This window comes from Triticum aestivum, chromosome 2D, assembly GCF_018294505.1.
Source record: "Triticum aestivum cultivar Chinese Spring chromosome 2D, IWGSC CS RefSeq v2.1, whole genome shotgun sequence".
NCBI classification, from domain to species: Eukaryota; Viridiplantae; Streptophyta; class Magnoliopsida; order Poales; family Poaceae; genus Triticum; species Triticum aestivum.
This window is the reverse complement of record NC_057799.1, coordinates 544,706,929-544,725,642: the sequence shown is the minus strand read 5'-3', so window position 1 is coordinate 544,725,642 and position 18,714 is coordinate 544,706,929. Positions and strand designations below refer to the sequence as shown.

At 43.3% G+C, this 18,714-nt stretch overlaps 1 protein-coding gene and 1 pseudogene across 1 annotated transcript; one reads left to right on the top strand and one right to left on the bottom strand.

Annotated features, from left to right (window-relative positions):
* Positions 1-7,863: 7,863 nt before the first annotated feature.
* LOC123054379 (uncharacterized) lies at positions 7,864-8,688 on the top strand (annotated as a pseudogene).
* On the bottom strand, positions 8,419-17,678 carry LOC123054378 (putative DNA ligase 4). Its single transcript, XM_044478144.1, has 27 exons — positions 17,255-17,678; positions 16,678-16,769; positions 16,513-16,598; positions 16,275-16,411; positions 15,988-16,062; positions 15,763-15,854; positions 15,571-15,642; positions 15,120-15,199; positions 14,998-15,035; positions 14,898-14,904; positions 14,460-14,615; positions 14,143-14,218; positions 13,916-14,040; positions 13,782-13,816; positions 13,490-13,548; positions 13,106-13,189; positions 12,898-12,990; positions 12,758-12,806; positions 12,528-12,615; positions 12,176-12,379; positions 11,927-12,052; positions 11,744-11,843; positions 11,562-11,667; positions 10,383-10,513; positions 10,139-10,297; positions 9,906-10,061; positions 8,419-9,800 (listed from the first exon to the last, which is right to left on the bottom strand). The coding sequence occupies exons 1-27, from the start codon at positions 17,588-17,590 to the stop codon at positions 8,855-8,857; spliced, it is 3,708 nt and encodes a 1,235-aa protein (XP_044334079.1). The 5' UTR covers positions 17,591-17,678; the 3' UTR covers positions 8,419-8,854.
* Positions 17,679-18,714: the final 1,036 nt, after the last annotated feature.

Genomic DNA, 18,714 nt, shown 5'->3' with positions numbered 1-18,714 from the left:
AATGTCCAAAACAGAATATAATATAGCATGGAGGAATCAAAAATTATAGATACGTTGGAGACGTATCAATGCGCGGGCGCCGGCGGCCCTTGGCAGCCACAGCAGGGAGAGCAAGCGGCGGCAGCAGTAGAAGGAGGCGGGGCAAGCCGGAGCGCACGGCAGGGCTGGCGAGCGGGCAACACGGTCGCGATGAGCGGGGTGAGTGGGAGGGCGCCAGGCGAGCACATGGACGACAACAGAGGCGGACGCAGCGGTGTGCATGCGGGCGAAACTGTAGTGCACAGAAAGCCGCGCAGAGGAGCTCGTTGGCCTCCCGGGGAGCCCAGGAGCTCGTTGCGGCGCTCGGTTGTGGCGGGCAAGTGCTCTTGCTACGGCGGTGACGCGAGCGACGACGGAGAGCTTCGGCTCTCATTGCGACGCGGCAACGGGCACGGATACGCGGCGCAAATGGAGGGGAAATGACGAGGAGCTCACCACGGGGGCACACGGAGGCCCGGTGGTGGGTTTAGGAGCTGCAGTGGCGTCGATGTTGAAGAAGACGGCGGCGACCGAAGCGGAGGAAGAAGGCGATCCGGCGAGGCAGAGGGGCTTCATGGTCGAAGAGGTCCGCGCGGTCGACGTAGTCGACAACGGAGATGTGTACGGACACGCAGCTAGGCCGCGGGGAGGCCGGAGGGCGCGCGGGCGAGCTCGGCCATGGCGACGACGGCGCGGGTGGATCTGTGGAGAGGGAGAGAGAGCGACTAGGGAGAGAGGGGGAGGCAGAGTGGATGAGAACGAGAGAGGGAATCGAGGGGGCGAGGGGGTTCCTCATCCCCTCGCTGGTGACGGCGAGCTGGCTCGGTGGCGACCATTTCCCTGTAGCGGCACGGTCGGCCAAACAGGGAGACGACCGGTAGGGTGGGGGAGTGGGCCGGTGGGCCGGCTCGGGTGGGCCGTCAAGGCCCCGGGGGGTTTTCTCCTTTTCTTATTTCTTGCTATAGCCTTTTTCTCTTTTTATTTTGCCGCCTCTTTTTCCTTTTATTTTAGGGCACTAAGACACTTTATAAAAAATTTGGTTCACCACCAATATTAAGAAGTGAATATTTGTCACAAGATCAACATTTTTGTGTTCATGTTTGTGAACTTTTGGATTTCACTTAGTATTTGTAAATGAATTTGACCGGAATTTGAAATGAGATAGAAGCAAAGATGAACATGCACTGATCTATATGAAATAAGCAAAAATAACTAGCTTAACCCCAGGGGTTACTATAGCATAATTATCCGGGCGTTACAAAAACCCAGTGGGAAAATAAGGAGAAAACAACATATATCGTCCATGCTTGCATCGATATTGCCTCATTAAAAACCTTACATGAGAAACCATTTGGAAAAACTCATAATGGAAAAGAGTGAAATATTAATGATCTTAACAGGTTATATCTTAGGAGATTTCTCCCCCTGAATTTTGCAAGTCTCGAAGTCGTCGCATACCAATTCCAGTTACATATTTATGAAACAGAGAACTTGGTAAGGACTTAGTAAACAGATCAGCGAGATTGTCGCATGACTTCATTTGCAAAATACTTATCTCCCCCTTTTCTTGCTGATCATGGGGATAAAATAATTTAGGAGAAATATGCTTCGTAATATTGCTCTTAATATAACCCGTTTGCATTTGTGCAATACAAGCAGCATTATCTTCATAGATAATGGTGGGTGATTTTAACGAACCAATCCCACTTGAACTTTGGACAAAGTTCATCATTCTGCGAAGCCATACACATTCTCGTGTTGCTTCGAACAAAGCAATTATCTCAGAATGATTGGTGGACGTTGCCACTAAGGTTTGCTTTGTTGACTTCCAAGAGAAGGCCGTACCTCCATGTAAGAAGACAAAACCAGTCTGCGATCTGGCGTCATGGGGATCTGACAAGTATCCAGCATCGCAATACCCCACCATGGTTCTCTCTTGATTTTTCTGATAGAATAAACCAAGATCTTTGGTGCCCTGAAGATATCTGAAAATATTCTTCACACCAACCTAATGCCTTTTCGTTGGTGATGCACTGTATCTAGCCAGTAAATTAACTGCAAATGCTATGTCAGGCCTGGTACAGTTTGCTAGATACATTAGTGCTCCAATAGCACTGAGGTAAGGAAACTCAGGTCCTAATACCTCTTCATCATCACCCTTAGGCCTAAATGGGTCTTTATCTCTTTCAAGAGATCTGACGACCATAGGTGTTTTTGATGGGTATGCTTTATCCATATTGAACTTTTCCAATATCTTTTGGATATAAGCAGACTAATGAACAAGTATTCCTGAAGAAAAATGTTCAAGTTGCAAACCAAGACAAAATTTGGTTTTACCCAAATCTTTCATCTCGAATTCCATCTTCAAATGATTACATGCCTCATGTATTTCTCGTGTAGTCCCAATGATGTTCAAGTCATCAACATACACGGAAATTATACAAAATCCATCAGTGGATTTCTTGATAAACACACATGGGCAATCATTGTTGTTTGAGTAACCCTTCTTCAGAAGGAACTCGCTTAGTCGATTATACCACATTCTGCCCGACTGTCTCAAGCCGTATAACGACTTTAGTAGCTTTACGCAATACATGTTGGGATTAGCTTTTGGATCCGAAATCTTCAGTCCCTCGGGAACTTTCATATAGATATCCGTCTTAAGTGACCCATATAAGTATGCAGTAACCACATCCATCAATTGGATATACAAATTCATTTGCACTGCCAGTGATATCAAGTATCGGTACGTGATTCCACTCATCACAGGAGAATATGTTTCATCATAATCGATGCCGGGTCTCTGTGTAAACCCTTGTGCTACAAGCCTCGCTTTATATCTCACCACCTCATTGTTTTCGTTCCTTTTACGAACAAAAACCCATTTTGCCCCCACGGGGAAAACATTAGGAGGAGTAGGTATTACTGCAGTAAATACCCCTCTCTTGGCAAGCGAGCGCAATTCGTCCTCTATTGCAACCTTCCAGTTGGACCAGTCTGAGCGTTTCATACACTCTGCCATGGACTTAGGTTCATGATCCAATGCCATGTCATCTGCAATCTTTGAGGCGAAAAATATGTCGACAATTGTAGTCTTTCTGTTGAATGATTCTCCTGATTCAACATAGTTGATGGAAATCTCATTAATACCTTCTGACTCATCGTGATTTCCCACAACAATCGAGTCAAGGTGTACCGATGTCCCAGCACCAATATTTGTGTGCACAGTTGTGCTGGATTCTGGATGCATAACATCCTTCAGGTGTCTTTCAACACTAGGTTGAATATCAACTCGCGGTTGACCTGCATTTACTATTTGAGGGATCCTCATTTCCCGCGGGCGCTTCTGAGAAGCATTGTCCTTTTTGTCCAGTTTTCTCCCCCTCTTGGGCGGTTGAGTGGTCTTATGAGATATCTCAACTCTCTCTGGAACATTCATAGCAGGAACATGGGATTTAGTGACACCTTTATAATTAGTAAATGCATCTGGCAGATTATTTGCAATATTTTGCAAATTAATAATCTTCTGAACTTCCAGCTCAGATTCATTCGTACGTGGATCTAAGGACTGAATGCATTTGACATTCCAATCTATTTCCTGGCATTCTTTGTGGTTCTTTTCTCCCCCTAATGCCGGAAAATTGTCCTCATCGAAGATACAATAAGCGTACCGGGCTGTAAATAGATCCCCTGTTAGAGGTTCCAGGTACTTTATAATCGACGGAGAATTGTACCCCACATAGATCCCCATTTTTCTATGTGGACCCATCGATGTACGCTGAGGTGGTGATATCGGTACGTACACAGTGCAACCGAATCTTCGAAGATGAGAAATACTTGGTTGATTTCCACGTACTAACTGCAACGGGGAGGCCGTATGATATGCAGTTGGTCGAATTTGTATCAACTCCGCGGCATGCAATACCGCATGTCCCCAACAAGATGTTGGAATATTACAGTTCTGTAGGAGTGGTCTTGCTATCAACTTGATCCTCTTGATAAGTGATTCCGCAAGACCATTTTGTGTGTGTACATATGGTACAGAATGCTCCACAGTTATGCCCAAAGCTAGGCAGTAATCGTTGAATGCTCGGGAACTAAATTCAGCAGCATTATCCATTCTGATGGATTTTATCCTGTGTTTAGGATGATTTGCCCTCAGTTTAATGATTTGAGCGATCAGCTTTGCAAAAGCATGGTTCCTTGTTGATAATAAACACACATTGGACCATCTTGTTGATGCATCAATAAGCACCATAAAATATCTAAATGGTCCCGATAACGGTTGAATTGGACCACATATATCTGCTTGAATGCGTTCAAGAAAATTAAGTGGTTCATTCTTGATCTTCAGATATGAAGGTCTTGTGATTAATTTCCCAGTTGCACATGCAGTGCATACAAAATCCGAGGATTTGGGGAAATTAGCAACCGTTATGTTGTGTCTAGTTGAACCATCAATAATTTTTATCATCATCCCCACACCAGGATGACCCAGGCGATCATGCCATATCTTGAACTTGTCAAGATTCTGAAAAATTATTTTGTATGACAAATGTTGCTCTGGCTTGATGTATGTGTAATACAGTCCAGAAGATAGAGCAGGCAGTCTCTCAAGGGTTTTCTTGTCGGATCCCTTCTGCTGAGTTATGAGCACGCTTTCAACCGCATTTTCTTCATGAGTTTCAATGTGGTAGCCATTCATGCGGATATCCTTAAAACTCAACAGGGTACGAGTTGAATCCGGATACAATAAAGCCTCCTGGATTTCAAGTTTTGTACCATTTGGGAGTGTAAATGTGGCTTGACTAGAACCAACAATTACCGTGTCATGACCACCAATTGTCATAACACTTCCCTTACTCTTTTTGAGACTTCGGAAGTATTTAACTTCCCGTAGAATTGTGTTAGAGGCACCACTGTCCACTAAACAAATTTCCTCCTCCATTGGATTGTTTCTCAAAGTTTTCTATAGAGTAAAAGAATAAAATTCATTATTTATTCAATCTCATATAGAAATAACACATACATTACACACTATGTATGTCTGCTACATATTATAATACATTATGTTTAAGGACATAATTATTACAATACCATATGTGCGAGGACATAATTATTTTACAACACACAATATAACTAAGGACATATCGCAATACTTATGACATTATTGGAAGATCAAAGCATATCTCCATATATGTCATTAGTAGAAGTGAAATCCACCATATCTTCAACAGTAAGTGGTGGTCCTTTCTGCTGAGCCTGATCTTGGTTCTCCATGTTGTCATGAACTTCGTTCTGATGAACGCCTTGAGAACTTTCAATCATTGGACCAGTGAAGTGAGCTTCGTACTAGTTCCCTTGAGCCTTCTTGCTCTTGCCAATTGATTGCTGATATAGCGTCACCAAATGCTTAGAAGTTGTACACTTCCTTGCATGATGAGTAGTACAACCACATCTGTAGCAAGCTTGAGAGCTGCTACCCTTATCATTTTTCTTAAAATGATTCTTGCCCTTTTGTACTCCATTGCTATTCTGATTCTCATTGCATCTCCACTTTTCTTTAAACTTCCTATGGTTCCTTTTGGGACCACGGGACTTCTGAGTATTCTGAGAATTGAAATGTGCTTCAGGCAGCGGCAGTGTTCCCGTTGGACGGGACATATTATTCTTATCGAGAATTTCACTGTGTTTTTCTGCCTGAAGAAGTGCATATATCAACTCAGAATGCTTCTTGTATTTCTGCTGACGATGTTGTTCAGCAAGAATCCTCATATTAGGATGGAAAGTAGAGAGTGTCTTTTCAATGAGATCCGCATCGGAAACTGCACTGTTGCAGAATCTCAACTTTGAGTTGATTTGATGCACGGCAGAATTGTATGCTGCAACGGACTTAAAATCCTGGAAACGGATAAGTGCCCATTCTCTTTGTGCTTCAGGCAACATCACCGACCTTTGTTGGTCATAACGCTCCTTTAAGGAGTTCCACAGTGATAGAGGACTTTCCTCCATCATGTACTCTTCTTTCAGAGCAGGATCAAGGTGGTGTCGAATGAAGTGCAAAGAAGCATATTTTGCCGTCTCTGCGATAGCAGGAGCACCTTGAGTAGGTGTGGTTATAGTGCTGATCAAATTCCTGGCCGCCAAGTTGATCTTGACATCCATGGCCCAGGTCAAATAGTTTCTGCCATCAATGGCAAGCTCAGCAAATTCCTTCTTGGATATGTCAGCCATATCCTGCATGAAAATATCATGCACATTAATTTACACTCATGTAAATTAATTGTGTGTAAAATAAAATACTTGAATCAAATATAAAGGTCTAGGAAAAGCCTAAACGACCCAAAATATGACTTTCTACAAAAGATAATCACCATAAAATGGCGTAGATCTTTGTTTTGTAGAACACATAGAGGTAGTCACCACGAAGTGGCATAGACACTCGTATGGCAATTTTCATGCCATAATATGTGTGCTTTCATTTTTGCTTTAAGGTAATCACTACTAAGTAGCGTATACCTTATTCTTATGGTACTTTGTACAACCTTGTGTTACTTAAAACACTTTGAAGGTAATCACCAGATGGTGTAGACCTCACAGTTGTGAACAAACATATGTATTGCCACAAGTGCAATCCATGAGATATGTGCAAAAATTGAAAGTAGTCATATGATTTTCAAGCACAATCAACATGTAGCAATTAAAAATTACATCCATAAAAACATGTTGACATTCATAAGCAGACATTACATAGTACTATGTTAGAAAATACTAACAAACACTTATGTACAAAAACTGAAAAAGCTAGAAGCTAATCAGAAAAGAAAACGAAAAAATGGCAATAGGCCAAAACAGAACAGCCTACTACCGTGGCAAAGCCACCTTCTTTCTTTTCGTTTTTTTTTTCTCTGCTGCTCGTACAGCATGGATTAGTGGCTAGTGTGCTGGCTGTCCAACAGCCATACACACGCACGAGTGGATAAGGGGAGGCGACGGGGGACAGGGATGTGACCCGTGTGACTTGCGGCCCAAATTCAAATTTAACATTGCAAAAAAATCTGAAAAAAATCATGCATGTTCACGGGCACATATTAAGATAATCCCTAAAAAATTCAGATCAAAATTCAAAACATACATCAAGAAGCAGAAAAGAGAAACTCAGATGTGAATAGTATACGAAGAACCATTCGCAACTATTCACGACAGATTTCTCTTTTTTGCTTCTTGATGTATGTTTTGAATTTTGATCTGAATTTTTTAGGGTTTATCTTAATATGTGCTGTGACTATGCATGATTTTTTTCAGATTTTTTCGCAATGTTTAAATTTGAATTTGGGTCGTAAGTCACACGGTGACATGCAAAGGTGCATGTCACCAGATCCCTGTCCGGCGACGGGATACTTCGTTCCCATCGACAAATGTCCCCAATCCAACTCGAGCGGTGGCCGTCAGCACCACTACCACAGCATCTTCCTCCTCTGAAGAAGATCCACCAGGAAGCTGCGTCCCAGGTGCGACGCCGTTGGTGTGGCCGTTGGCGACGCCGTTGGAGTGGCCGTTGGCCAGTCCGAGAACCACCGCGCGGCTGCGTTGCAGCTCGGCCCGCGGCACTATGTGCCAGCGGCGGGGCGCCGATGGGCCAGTGGAGCTGCTCGCCCAGTTGTCGAAGACGTCCCCGAGCGCAGCAGCCCGCGCGGGGAGGCGCAGCCCGAGGCTAGCGCTCGACGAAGAAGCCCCAGCGCCGGCCGCCTCGTGCGCCGGCGTCGGAGACCGAAGACGCGGGGAGTCCGGCTGCGCGGGCTCCGCGGGCGGCGCAGGTTCGGCCTCCTCCTGGACCTCGTAATCTTGTGGCGGGGGTGGCTGCAGGACCATCCATGGCCCCCAACCATGCACCGGGCACGGACGCGGTGGTGGAGGAGCCGCAAGTTCCGGCTCAACGTCGACGTCCACTGCGTCGTCCGCGGGCTCCAGTACCTCGTCCGCGTACAGGTTTGGAGCGGTCGGTCCGCCAAGAATCCAGGCCGGGAGCGGCGCCGCCGCCGGCATGGCCGGTTCGGGCGGAGCATTAGAAGGCCCAGCACCATCGCGACCCCGAGCGCCATGTCCAAGACGTGGTCCACGGCGACGGAAACCGTTCCGGCGGCCTCCGAACCGGCGTAGATCACGGGCGTGGCGGTATTGGCGGCGAAGTCCGCCAACACCATGGCGACGGCGACGGCCCTGTCGGCGTCTACCGCCGCTACGAACAAGGTGCAGGAAGAAGGACAGGAGACCACGAGGCATCCTCTCACCTTTTCCTTTCTTCCCTTCTGGTTCTCTTTTCCGGCGACTGTCGCCGGCGTGATTTGCCTATGCGTGCTCTTGGGCAGAGGCAAGTGCTGATAACGTGTAAAAGAACGATTTGATCGAAGTGTCTTATTCCATTGATGATCACACATTTATACAAGGGGAACCGGCGCTTATGAGAAGATGCGCCTGTTCGAGGGGATGCGAGGAGCGGATGCGACGGTTGCCTGGAGAGGCTCCCGCACGAACGAGGCGGCGGTTGCCTCGAGAGGATCCCGTGCATGCTGTTATTTACAACAAGGATTATCTGTAATAATTAAATCCTAACACTAACGAGCTCTGAAAGCCGTCACAGTTTTTGGTCCGGCATCAATTTTTTCGGCACAATTCAGTTTTAACTCCACAAGATAACTAGGCCACTAGGGCCATGGTACGGAAAAGGTTGATAGTTACAAGCACCTGTCATATTTACAGGACGGTGGCAACGGTGAAAAAGACGTGCGCCGTACATGCTACCCCGAGACCAAAGAGGCGAAGCACTCTCACGGTCTCACCAATCTTTCAGAAACTCGTCGGCCAGATCTTTGTAGCTCACCTTTTTCTTCTTCGGAGCCACGGGATTTGGATCTGGGGCTGGAACCCCCGCACTGTATGACGAACTTCCTGCACGCGGTGCCGGAGCCACAGGATTGGATGCAGAGCCTCCTGTCTCAGGCACCGGAACCCTGTTATCCGACGTGGAACTTCTCACACGCGATGGATCATGCTCAACTTTGGCTGGGGGATCGCTGCTCGCGTCTTCCCTAAGTGACGGTATCATGTCGAGGAGCATCGCGTGCAGAGGATCAACCATCTGTTCTATCTTCTCACCTGCCATGCTCGTTCCTTCACCAGCGTCTGTTCTTTCAGAAGTTCCTTTGCTTTCGAACTTTGGACTGGTTGTCGTATCCTCTGCTGCACTCAATTTAACGACTTTTGGCTCTCGCTCATCCAGTGTGATGAACTGGGCACCTGCTGGCGGTCCTTGGTCTTCATCCAGGCTATCTTCTTCCATCTTTACGACGGAATCTGTGCCCAGCTTTTGATCTTCACCTGTTTCACCAGGGCCGCTTTCGTCAGATTCACGATAGTCTGTTTTTGCTTGCCGGGTTCCTCTTCTAGCACTTGTTCTTCGAACTGGTCTAGGAGCAGCTCGAGGTGGTCGTTGGTCCTTGTCACTGTTATCTTCTTCCATCCTGGAGATGTGATCTGTGTTCGACTTTTCATCATCTTGACCTGTTTCACCAGGACCGTTTTCTTCAGGTTCACCATCATCTATTTTTGCCTGCTTATTTCCTCTTCTAGCCCTTGTTGTTCGGACTGGCCTAGGAGCAGCCCGTACAGTTCTCGAACTATTGCCAGCCGCCCTGCCCCTTTTCCTTGCATGTTTAACATGAGATATTTCAACATCCTCATTTTTAGCAGTCTTGTCATTAGAGGGCTGGGCCTTTTCCTCACTGAAATAAAACATCACGATAACAATCAAAAGGTAAATAGTTGTTTTCATAGATGATGAAATGGTGGATACATTGAACCTTCAAATGTGAACATTCAACATATACCTCCTTTCGATTTGTATTTCTTCTAATGTATCCGGTTTAAGGTTGTAGGCGGTTTCAGGCAATTTCATTTGTTTCTCCACTGAATCTTCTAACCACTTGTTACTGACAACATGCAATCTTTTGTCATGTAGGTAACGCCTCTCAGCTGGAGAGAAGCTGCATAAACAATATACTCATTACTGTTCCTATTCCCTATCACTCACATAATACACGAAAAAAAATTAAATCATCACCTCTTGTACAATATGTCAAAATTGTACACCTGAAGAACTGAAACTATAACCAAATGGGTGGCAGGAGCAAGGCTACTGCAATACTGACCACCATGCATTGTAAGGTCGTGCTTCACCCTCTTTAGTGCAAGATCAGATATTACGTTGTAGTCCTCATTCCTTTAGGAAGAGAACAAAAAAAAGGAGAAACAAATAATTAGTGACATTATATGGAAGATGATATTTGGCAGTAAATGAGACTTACACTAAAGGTGCATGATACAAGTAAATGCAGCAGCCCTGGAAGAAGCAGAATCTTTCATCAGCATAATACTTCTTTTTGTACCGATGTACCATGCTTGGATCGACAGTAACTTTGTCCATGTTGATGAAAATCTGAACAAGAAGTCAATGAGAGAACTGAAACTATAATCATAAACTAGCCCTTATAAAAGGGCAAAGGGCAACAATATTTCAAGTCAGCCTGCAACACCTTCGCTGCCACTTGCTAGTCAGAGTAACCTTCTTAGCACAAGCTAAGAATTTTATGTGTTAAAACAACTTTAGCAACAAATTGCAATGCCAGGGGATGCAAACAATACATGGTTCTATTGCGAAGTAACAATGCAAAATTATCTTTGGGTGCTGTCAATCAAATTTCAACAGTGGTCGTTGGGTGAGTTTTTGGATGGACATTATTAGGAAGATTTAAATTGGTGAAATATGTCGAAGATTTATGTGTCTGAAAGGGATATTGCAACATGATTTCTCTAACTAAGAGATATCCAATGGAGATTTCTCTATCTTTGAGGCGCTATTCAAAAAATGTACATATAACTGGCCTACAGATATCCCTAAAGCTAGCCTATTCCAGATTCATCTGATCCCAAGGCTCATGTTGAGGGGTTTCCATGTAGCTTCCAGCTAGCTACAGGGTGTACTGTAGTATGTGGCTATGTGCACCTTCTACTATATAACTGACTGAGAGAACTGAGCACCACTCAGTTTGTGGGGCCACATGAACATCAACCCACCCAGGGGCTGATCTAGATTCTAGGTCAAACAAGGCCAGGGTGCACAGCTCATGGGCTAAGGAGGATACACCAAATTGGTGTAGAGCCCATGAGATAGGAAAAAGATGTTGGGCCCTGATGCATGTGCACCCTGGTAGCCCAACGTGGCTCTGCCGCTGAACCCACCCACTGGGGTTCAACTCTCATGGTATTGGTGCCTGGTGTCTAGGTTGTCGTTCTTCTATAAACAATGCCAACAGCTTCTATAGCCTGCTGTCTATGTCATTCTTCTATAAACAATGACATCAGCCATACTATAGCTTGTAGCATGATTAATTCAGACCCCCGTAACACATCTTGATTTTGGAAAATTGCAACATGTGTTGAATGAGATAAAGCATTTGCCGCATACAAAAAAAAAAGCTTTGTACCTGCTTCAGGTCAGAAACATCGATGTCCCAGTAGTAAAAATCAGCATATGAGTCGATCTCTTCAGGAAATTTGTGCCTGGCAAAATCTGCAAGAAAGAGGATATACCTGCACAGCGAAATGCATTAGAATATGTTGGGTAAAAAGATTAGAGAGGAATATGTGATATAAGCAAAGGACGAACTTGGGTTGCAAACGAAGAAGTATTTTTTGCTTGCAACAGTCCAAGATCCAGGAATAATGAATGATCCTTCCGTGGCGTATGGCCGCCTGATATTTGATACCTGAGAGTGCAGCAAATAGCCTCAAACTGTATGTACTCAGCACCCAGGATAAGGAAAAGTAGCCCTGCACAAAAGTGGAATACCTTTCTTCTCTGCTGCTATGCAGTGAGTAACAGAGTCATTAAGATTCATCGAGAAAGATCCTCCATTCTCCACAACCAGTTTATGGAAATAGTCGAGGTTATATGACGGAGGGGTGTTGACAAAATCTAAGTATGATAAGGAATGTACCATTCCGAATATATGGTGTGCTTTCAAAAAATGCAGATATAGTTGCTCGACCTTCTACACAAATGTGTAGGTAGTGGCATATATGCCAAAAAAAAGGATACAGAACATCGTGTTTGCAAATATCAGGGTTTCGCCCTTTAAGCCTGATATGTCAGTCTTCATAAGATGTGAAGGGATGATTGATACATTCTTCTTCTCCCCCCTTTTGTTTATTTTTGGGTTCTTTAAGTTGTCGTTTTTCAGACTCTTATCATCTTCTGCCTTGTGCATTGACCCATTACTTGAGTGCACGATCTCCACAAATGCTGCAATGATCAATATTCCAGAGTTCGTCTTTCAGATATATAATCAATATGCATGGCATCAGAAGCAATGTGCCTTACTGTGAGATATTCAAATTGAAATGATGGTATTGATACAACAAAAACTATTAAAAGCGAAAAAGAGAATTACATTGCACATCAAGGCACTCGTGCCATGGCTTATCATATCTCACTCGTTGAATGCGGGGGAACCTCAAGCAGTATGGGGCAGCAAAAACCTTCAATATATTGGAAGCAATTGTCAAAAACCAATTGGAGAGCAAATCAGTGATTGGCTAAATTGGACAAGAAGAGATATTTCTTGAGCATAACTCTTTTAAAGACTGCAATACAACAAGTAGATTCTTTAAAATGAATTACCTCGGATTTGATTGTTCGAATATCACTTGTTATAGATAGTATGACTGACCTGCAATTCGTGATTTAGCAGATCAGATGCTTACTACAGCTGAGGCTGGCTAGTAAGAAGCCAAGAACCCAAACGATTAAAGAAAGCTTACTTATCAGGGCTTTCTATCCAAACATCTGGCCGCTCCTTCGAATTGTTTGTTACTTCATAAAATCTGGGTGTTTTTTTGGGGGTCCCACTTTTGCTGATTAAAAAAATAGCCATTCATGAGACGGAAATGGGGTGCCTTAACAAATAAATTCAAACATGTAGCATACTAAACTAATAATAATGCAACAGCAGAAACAAAGACAATATACCTAAAGTGGGGCTTCAGCTTCGCGACTAGAGTGGCAAGTTCTTCATCGGAGAGACCAGTACCGACTCGACAAAATGAAAGAAATCTTGCAAGGATAGCAAAATACATAAAGGTAGGAAACAAAAACTTTGACAATCTGACCGTATCAAAAGCTCGTAAGAAACACACTGAGAACTATTACAACATGAAAAACTGAATGATCAAAATGCTATAATTTCTTTACTTGCTTATTTTTTTCCTTTTGAGACCAGAACTTAGCTATTAAGAACGTCAATATAGTATTAGGAGAACCGAATTCCCTCTCTTAACCATATATCCACCTACTTTCCCCCACATTGTTAGATATAAAGGTACAAAACTACTGTAGGAGAAAAGGTTTGCTTACCTTTTGGGGTGACTATTATCATCTGAAGACACTGCAAGACCAACTAAAAACTGTGCAACCTATAAATCGGTTTCGAATGATCAGAATTCCTTCATAGCATCCACTTGGAAGAACAAAGATAATTTAAGTATGGTCTTAGCATTACAAGAAAATTGCAATTGGTAAAGTCATGAGTTGTTATGTAAGAATCAAGAGAGTACACATTCAAAACTTTGCACCTCAGCTAGTGTTAATGTTGAAACCAGAACAGTGAAAGAAGTATGTGAAATTCAAAACAAGCACATGTACACACCTCTCCTCCTCGACGCCCTGATCCATAATATCCACCTACAAAATAAAGGAATGGACATACACTCAATCACTGTGCTCAATCAACAGGTGGAAAAGTTTACTGTTAATACTTCAAGTAAGCATGATGATGCTGACCTATAATAATAACATCCAGATCAGCACCAGCATGTATATAATCAGGCTTTAGTTTAAGCCACTTTCCAGTTCGATCACCAGGTTCCCATTTGGAATCAAGGTCCTTTAGTACAATTCCCTCATCCCTAATCACAAACAATGGATTGAAAAATCATGAGACCACATTTAGTTATTAGTGTTACAAACAGATTGCTGCGTTGTTTTGTGTTTAGGAAGTGGAAACAAACCTGTTTTCGACAGTCTCCTTGAAGAATTTCTCAATGTCTTCAATATTGGGAGCAAAAATGGACCAGCATGGTTCATCTACAATTTGCAAGCATAACTACTGTTACATATTACTGAAAGGAAAAAAAAGATATAGCAAAAAAATCAAGCTCGTTACGCACTGCAGAAAATAAATTTGTAAAGATAAAAAAAATACATGTCAAAGCAAAAAAGACAGTTCTGTTAACACCCCTGTGGCAAATTTTTTGAAGATGCCATCTAGATTAATTTATTTGAATCAGATGTCAAGTTGAGACGGCATATAACTTTCAGGAGCTACCTGGGGGGCGATGGGTGTTTAGACCACCTGTTGGGACCAAAATCTCAAGACGACCCTTTAAAGGTTTGACAACCTTCCGCAGAATTTCGTGCCGCTCCGACAAACTTTGGTGGATAACACTAGTGTCTCCAGAATAAAGAATGTCAAAAGCAATATCTGTACATTCCTAGCGTCAAGCAAAACATGGCCAGCATGAAAAGAAAAAGTGATATGAAAAACTGAAGGGTGAAATAATGTTCCTCATAATTAAGTATTTGCGAACCAAAGGAAAATAATTTTCAGGTCATGTGTTAAATGCATATAGATCTACCCAAACGAGAAACAAATGTCCTAGTGTTTTCAGGACACTGAAACCCAAAAGGTGTTTCATTACCAATTTGCCAGTTAGATATCAATACAGAAAGCAAGATGCAAGAAGCAGTTAAAAGTGAAGGATACAGCACAACTGCAAGGGGAAAAAGTAAATTCAGTTAGATAGGGACTGCCATACCAGGGTGAATCTAAAATGAACCTATAGTGAACAAGTTAATGATAAAACCTGTCGATTTGTCTCCAGCCCCTCACTAGCAGCCTTTGCTGTGAATAAAATAGTTTGAGTTCACTGTAAAATATTCAACAGAACATGCAAAATATTACTAATTCCAATGAAAGTTTAAAAACCTATTTCCTGGTTTGAGCCAAATTCAGCAAACCGATTAAGCGCAGTGTCCCAAACAAGCATCTCCCCATCCAAAATACACCTGAGGATTCAGTTGAATTCATATCAGAGTTAAGAATGAGTGACCAAGTTGTATTGTGAAATAATCTACACAAAACATTGATATCATTCCCACAGAGATCTTATATTGTCAAGGAAATAATATAAGGGGCAAGAAGATCCCATAATAACTCAGCACATTCGGGTTTGTCTATCTAGCTAACTAGCCAAATAAGACCAACAAACTGACTACATGTTCCAATAATCACTGGAAAGATTTCGTCCATTTGATTATTATGATAAGACTAAGCCCTGAGATTGACTTCTTTCATGCAAAGTCTGGCATCAATTCTTATTAATGCTACAGTACCCCAAAAAAAGAGGATACTACTGCTTAGTAATAATAAACAATACCTGTCAACCAGGATATTTTCCTTAATAAATTTGGACATCCCAGATGTATATTCAGAATGATCAAGAAAGGTCCTGACATACAGAAAACATTAGTGGGCCAAGATGAGGCGCTCTATAATATGAGAACAACAGCTCAACAAATATATAGGTTTCAGAAGAATGTGCAAGTAAATATGGAACAATTTAATTTACCGTGAGAAGAAATGAATCTCTTCCCCATTCTTGTGAATTTGGATACGGTCGCCATCAAATTTGCACTCAGCAACCACTGGTTTGCCATGAAGCTGGAGACAGGGAGGTGGCAGTTTGATGAAGCAGATTCAGGTGATGCCAAAGAGAAATACAGAGAGGGTATTTCCTTGGCAATAGTTACAACATGCAGTGTCACACTAGGAGCTAGAAAAAACAAGGAAATACCTTCTTCCATGCAGATGAAGCGTTACCGACTCTCATAGCTAGCTGAGGCCTCACAGCCTTTCCGACTTCTATATCCTGATCATACAACATAGGAGTAACAGAAGTAATGAGAAAATTGTGTGTGCCTGAAAGATATTCAATGACCTATCCATCGAAAAGATGGCTCCATGCATAGACAAAAGAGCAAAAGGTAAGAGCTATGAAATAATACTACATTTTCAAGACTTTGACCGTTGAACCACGAATAGTATGTTTCAGAAACAAAGTACAAGCAACAGTATAATCACCTGACGTTTATGCCTTTGACTTCGATCATTAAGCTTTTCACAGACCCGTTTTAAGTCACAAGTAACATTGAACAAGTCCTCAGCGTCAGGATGAAATTCATGGAATATGCTCTTCTCACTGATCCCCAATTTCAAGTCTATGATGGTACAGAAAACATCAAAAGAAATTCAAAAGTACTGTTGGAATGCGTATCAAATTATTAAGCATAAAGAAACAATAGTTGTAGAACAAGTTCACCTTTAATAATAATCATTAGAAGCCACTTCATTTCAAGGGCATTGGTTTTCTTGATCAGACTTGAAAGAACCGAAGCCTTCTCAGACCTATACAAAATTAGGAAGAACTTCTGATTTCTGACTTTCAGTCATACACGAATGCAAAATAAATAGATTCATAAGCTACCTAGTGTCACTTGCAGATAGACGATCGAGTGCGTCATTAACCTCCTTTATTGTCAACCCACCAGAAGTCATTCCTTGCCTCCGCTGCAGCACCTGAGTAGAAAAAAGGATATTATGTCAAAAGCGGCCTGAAAAATAAAAGGCAAGATAAGCTGCTAGAACAAGCAGCGTCTTGATAAATCAATACAGCCGCATTTCAAACTGAATCGGCGTTTCTTTATACATTTATAGTATCAAACCAATGACACCATACAACTACCAATGAGGCTTCCAGCCTTCTACTTTTAAAGCAATCAGACCATTTTTCGTTACAAGTTGTGCACCCGAATGACAAAGAACACACTGACGATATCCAGTCGTACCTTGCTAAGCATATGAATAAACATCATGTCAAGCACACAGCTGAAAGGTCAAACCCCCAAGTCAACCTCTAATCCCCAACGGCTAAACCCTACCCAATTCAATCAGTTGGCACAATCCATCGAACCCCATACAGCAATCCATCAACAGCGAGGCGACGCGGTGATTACCAAGAAAGACAATGCTGAATGGTGAAAAAAAAATGGTCCCGGCTGTACCTCGGCGGCGACGAGGGAGAAGTTGCCCGCGTTGCGGCCGCCGCCGCCGCGGCGCCAGTTGGTGAGCCGGACGGCGTCGGGGGAGTCCTTGGCGATGCCGAGCGCTTCGACGAGCGCGGCGGCGAGGGCGGCCTCCTTGAGGCCGTAGGAGCCGCGCTCGCGGTCGAGGGACGGGAGGATGAGGCGGAGCGCGCTGAAGTAGTCGTCCCTGCCGCTGGCCCCGTAGGCGCGGTCGAGGAACGTGCGGAGGCGGCCCCGCTTCTTCGCGGACGTGCGGTCCCGCGTCATGGCCTGGAACATCGCCACCAGGAGCCCGAACCGCACCGTCGCCGCCATCGCCGGCGTCGTGGGTGCGGGGTGGGGACGGCAGAGGGTCAAACCAGGGGCCTCTCTGCAAAATTGTGTCGCCGCTATATTGTTTTTTTTTTCGTTGTTCCTTCTCCCGCACGAGCTCGAGAGGGTTCGGAGGAATGACGTGGTTTACTTTTGTGTACAAGGCCCAACAGACAAACTACATTCGTTCGTCGGCCGCTTTCGTTCTCCCCTTCTAGCGACGTGGCCGTCACCGTACAAGGCCCGAAACAGAGGAGTGAGGGATATTTTTTATTGTCAAAAAAAAAGGAGTGAGAGAGATTTTTGTGTTTCAGTGTCTAGTTTATTTCACATTGTTGATTCTAGTCCAAAGCATCCCCGTTTTGTGCAGTCTGTTATTTTCTTAGAATAATACATTTTTTCTATTCATAGTTGTATTGAAATACATGGATTATTTATCAAGTAGTTATGCATAGCATCTAACGACTTTGGGATATTTGACGACTGAGCATAGTTCCAACACCGGATTGGTCTCTAAATGCCAGGCAGCTAAACATAGCATTTGATAACTTGGAGGTAGACACTTGCTCATAGGTCTCATACCATTGTGATTAGAGTTAAAATGGTCCCACTTTATATTTTCCTTTGCATGTTCAAATGGCTGAACAGTATTCATGTTTTCCCATCTGGACATCATTGTCCGATATATGGCTCTAAATCTTATTTTGTCCGGAACACATATAGGTCCGCACCTCATATATCCAGGGATTTTACTACCATACCACAACAGGACCTTTTCCCACAAAGTCATGTTTGTTTTTTTATAAGTTTAGCGTGACCATTTTTTCTCTCCCGCACAAGCTCGAGAGGGTTCCGAGGAATGGCGTGGTTCAATTTTGGGTAGAAGGACCGAAGGGTGCGTCTATAGCTCACGTGTAGCGAGCGTGAGCCAAACAGTATTTGGAAAAATGTTCTACATGTATCAAAGAAAAGTTCCAGCTGTATAAAGAAAATTGGTAATGTGTATGAGTAACATAGACATGTATTGAAAATTATGAAGGCCAGAAAATAAAAAAGACTGGTAAAGAAACACATAAAACTGAAGCCCGGATACAAAAACCATTGAAAACTTACACAGAAAACACACA

Coding starts and splice junctions, on each gene's coding strand:
- LOC123054378 (XM_044478144.1), bottom strand. CDS start 17,590: ATGGCGGCGACGGTGCGGTTCGGGCTCCTGGTGGCGATGTTCCAGGCC. Junction 16,063..16,274: donor GTCAAAGGCATAAACGTCAG/GTGATTATACTG, acceptor TTGTATGATCAG/GATATAGAAGTCGGAAAGGC. Junction 12,053..12,175: donor ATTTGCAAACACGATGTTCT/GTATCCTTTTTT, acceptor TATCATACTTAG/ATTTTGTCAACACCCCTCCG.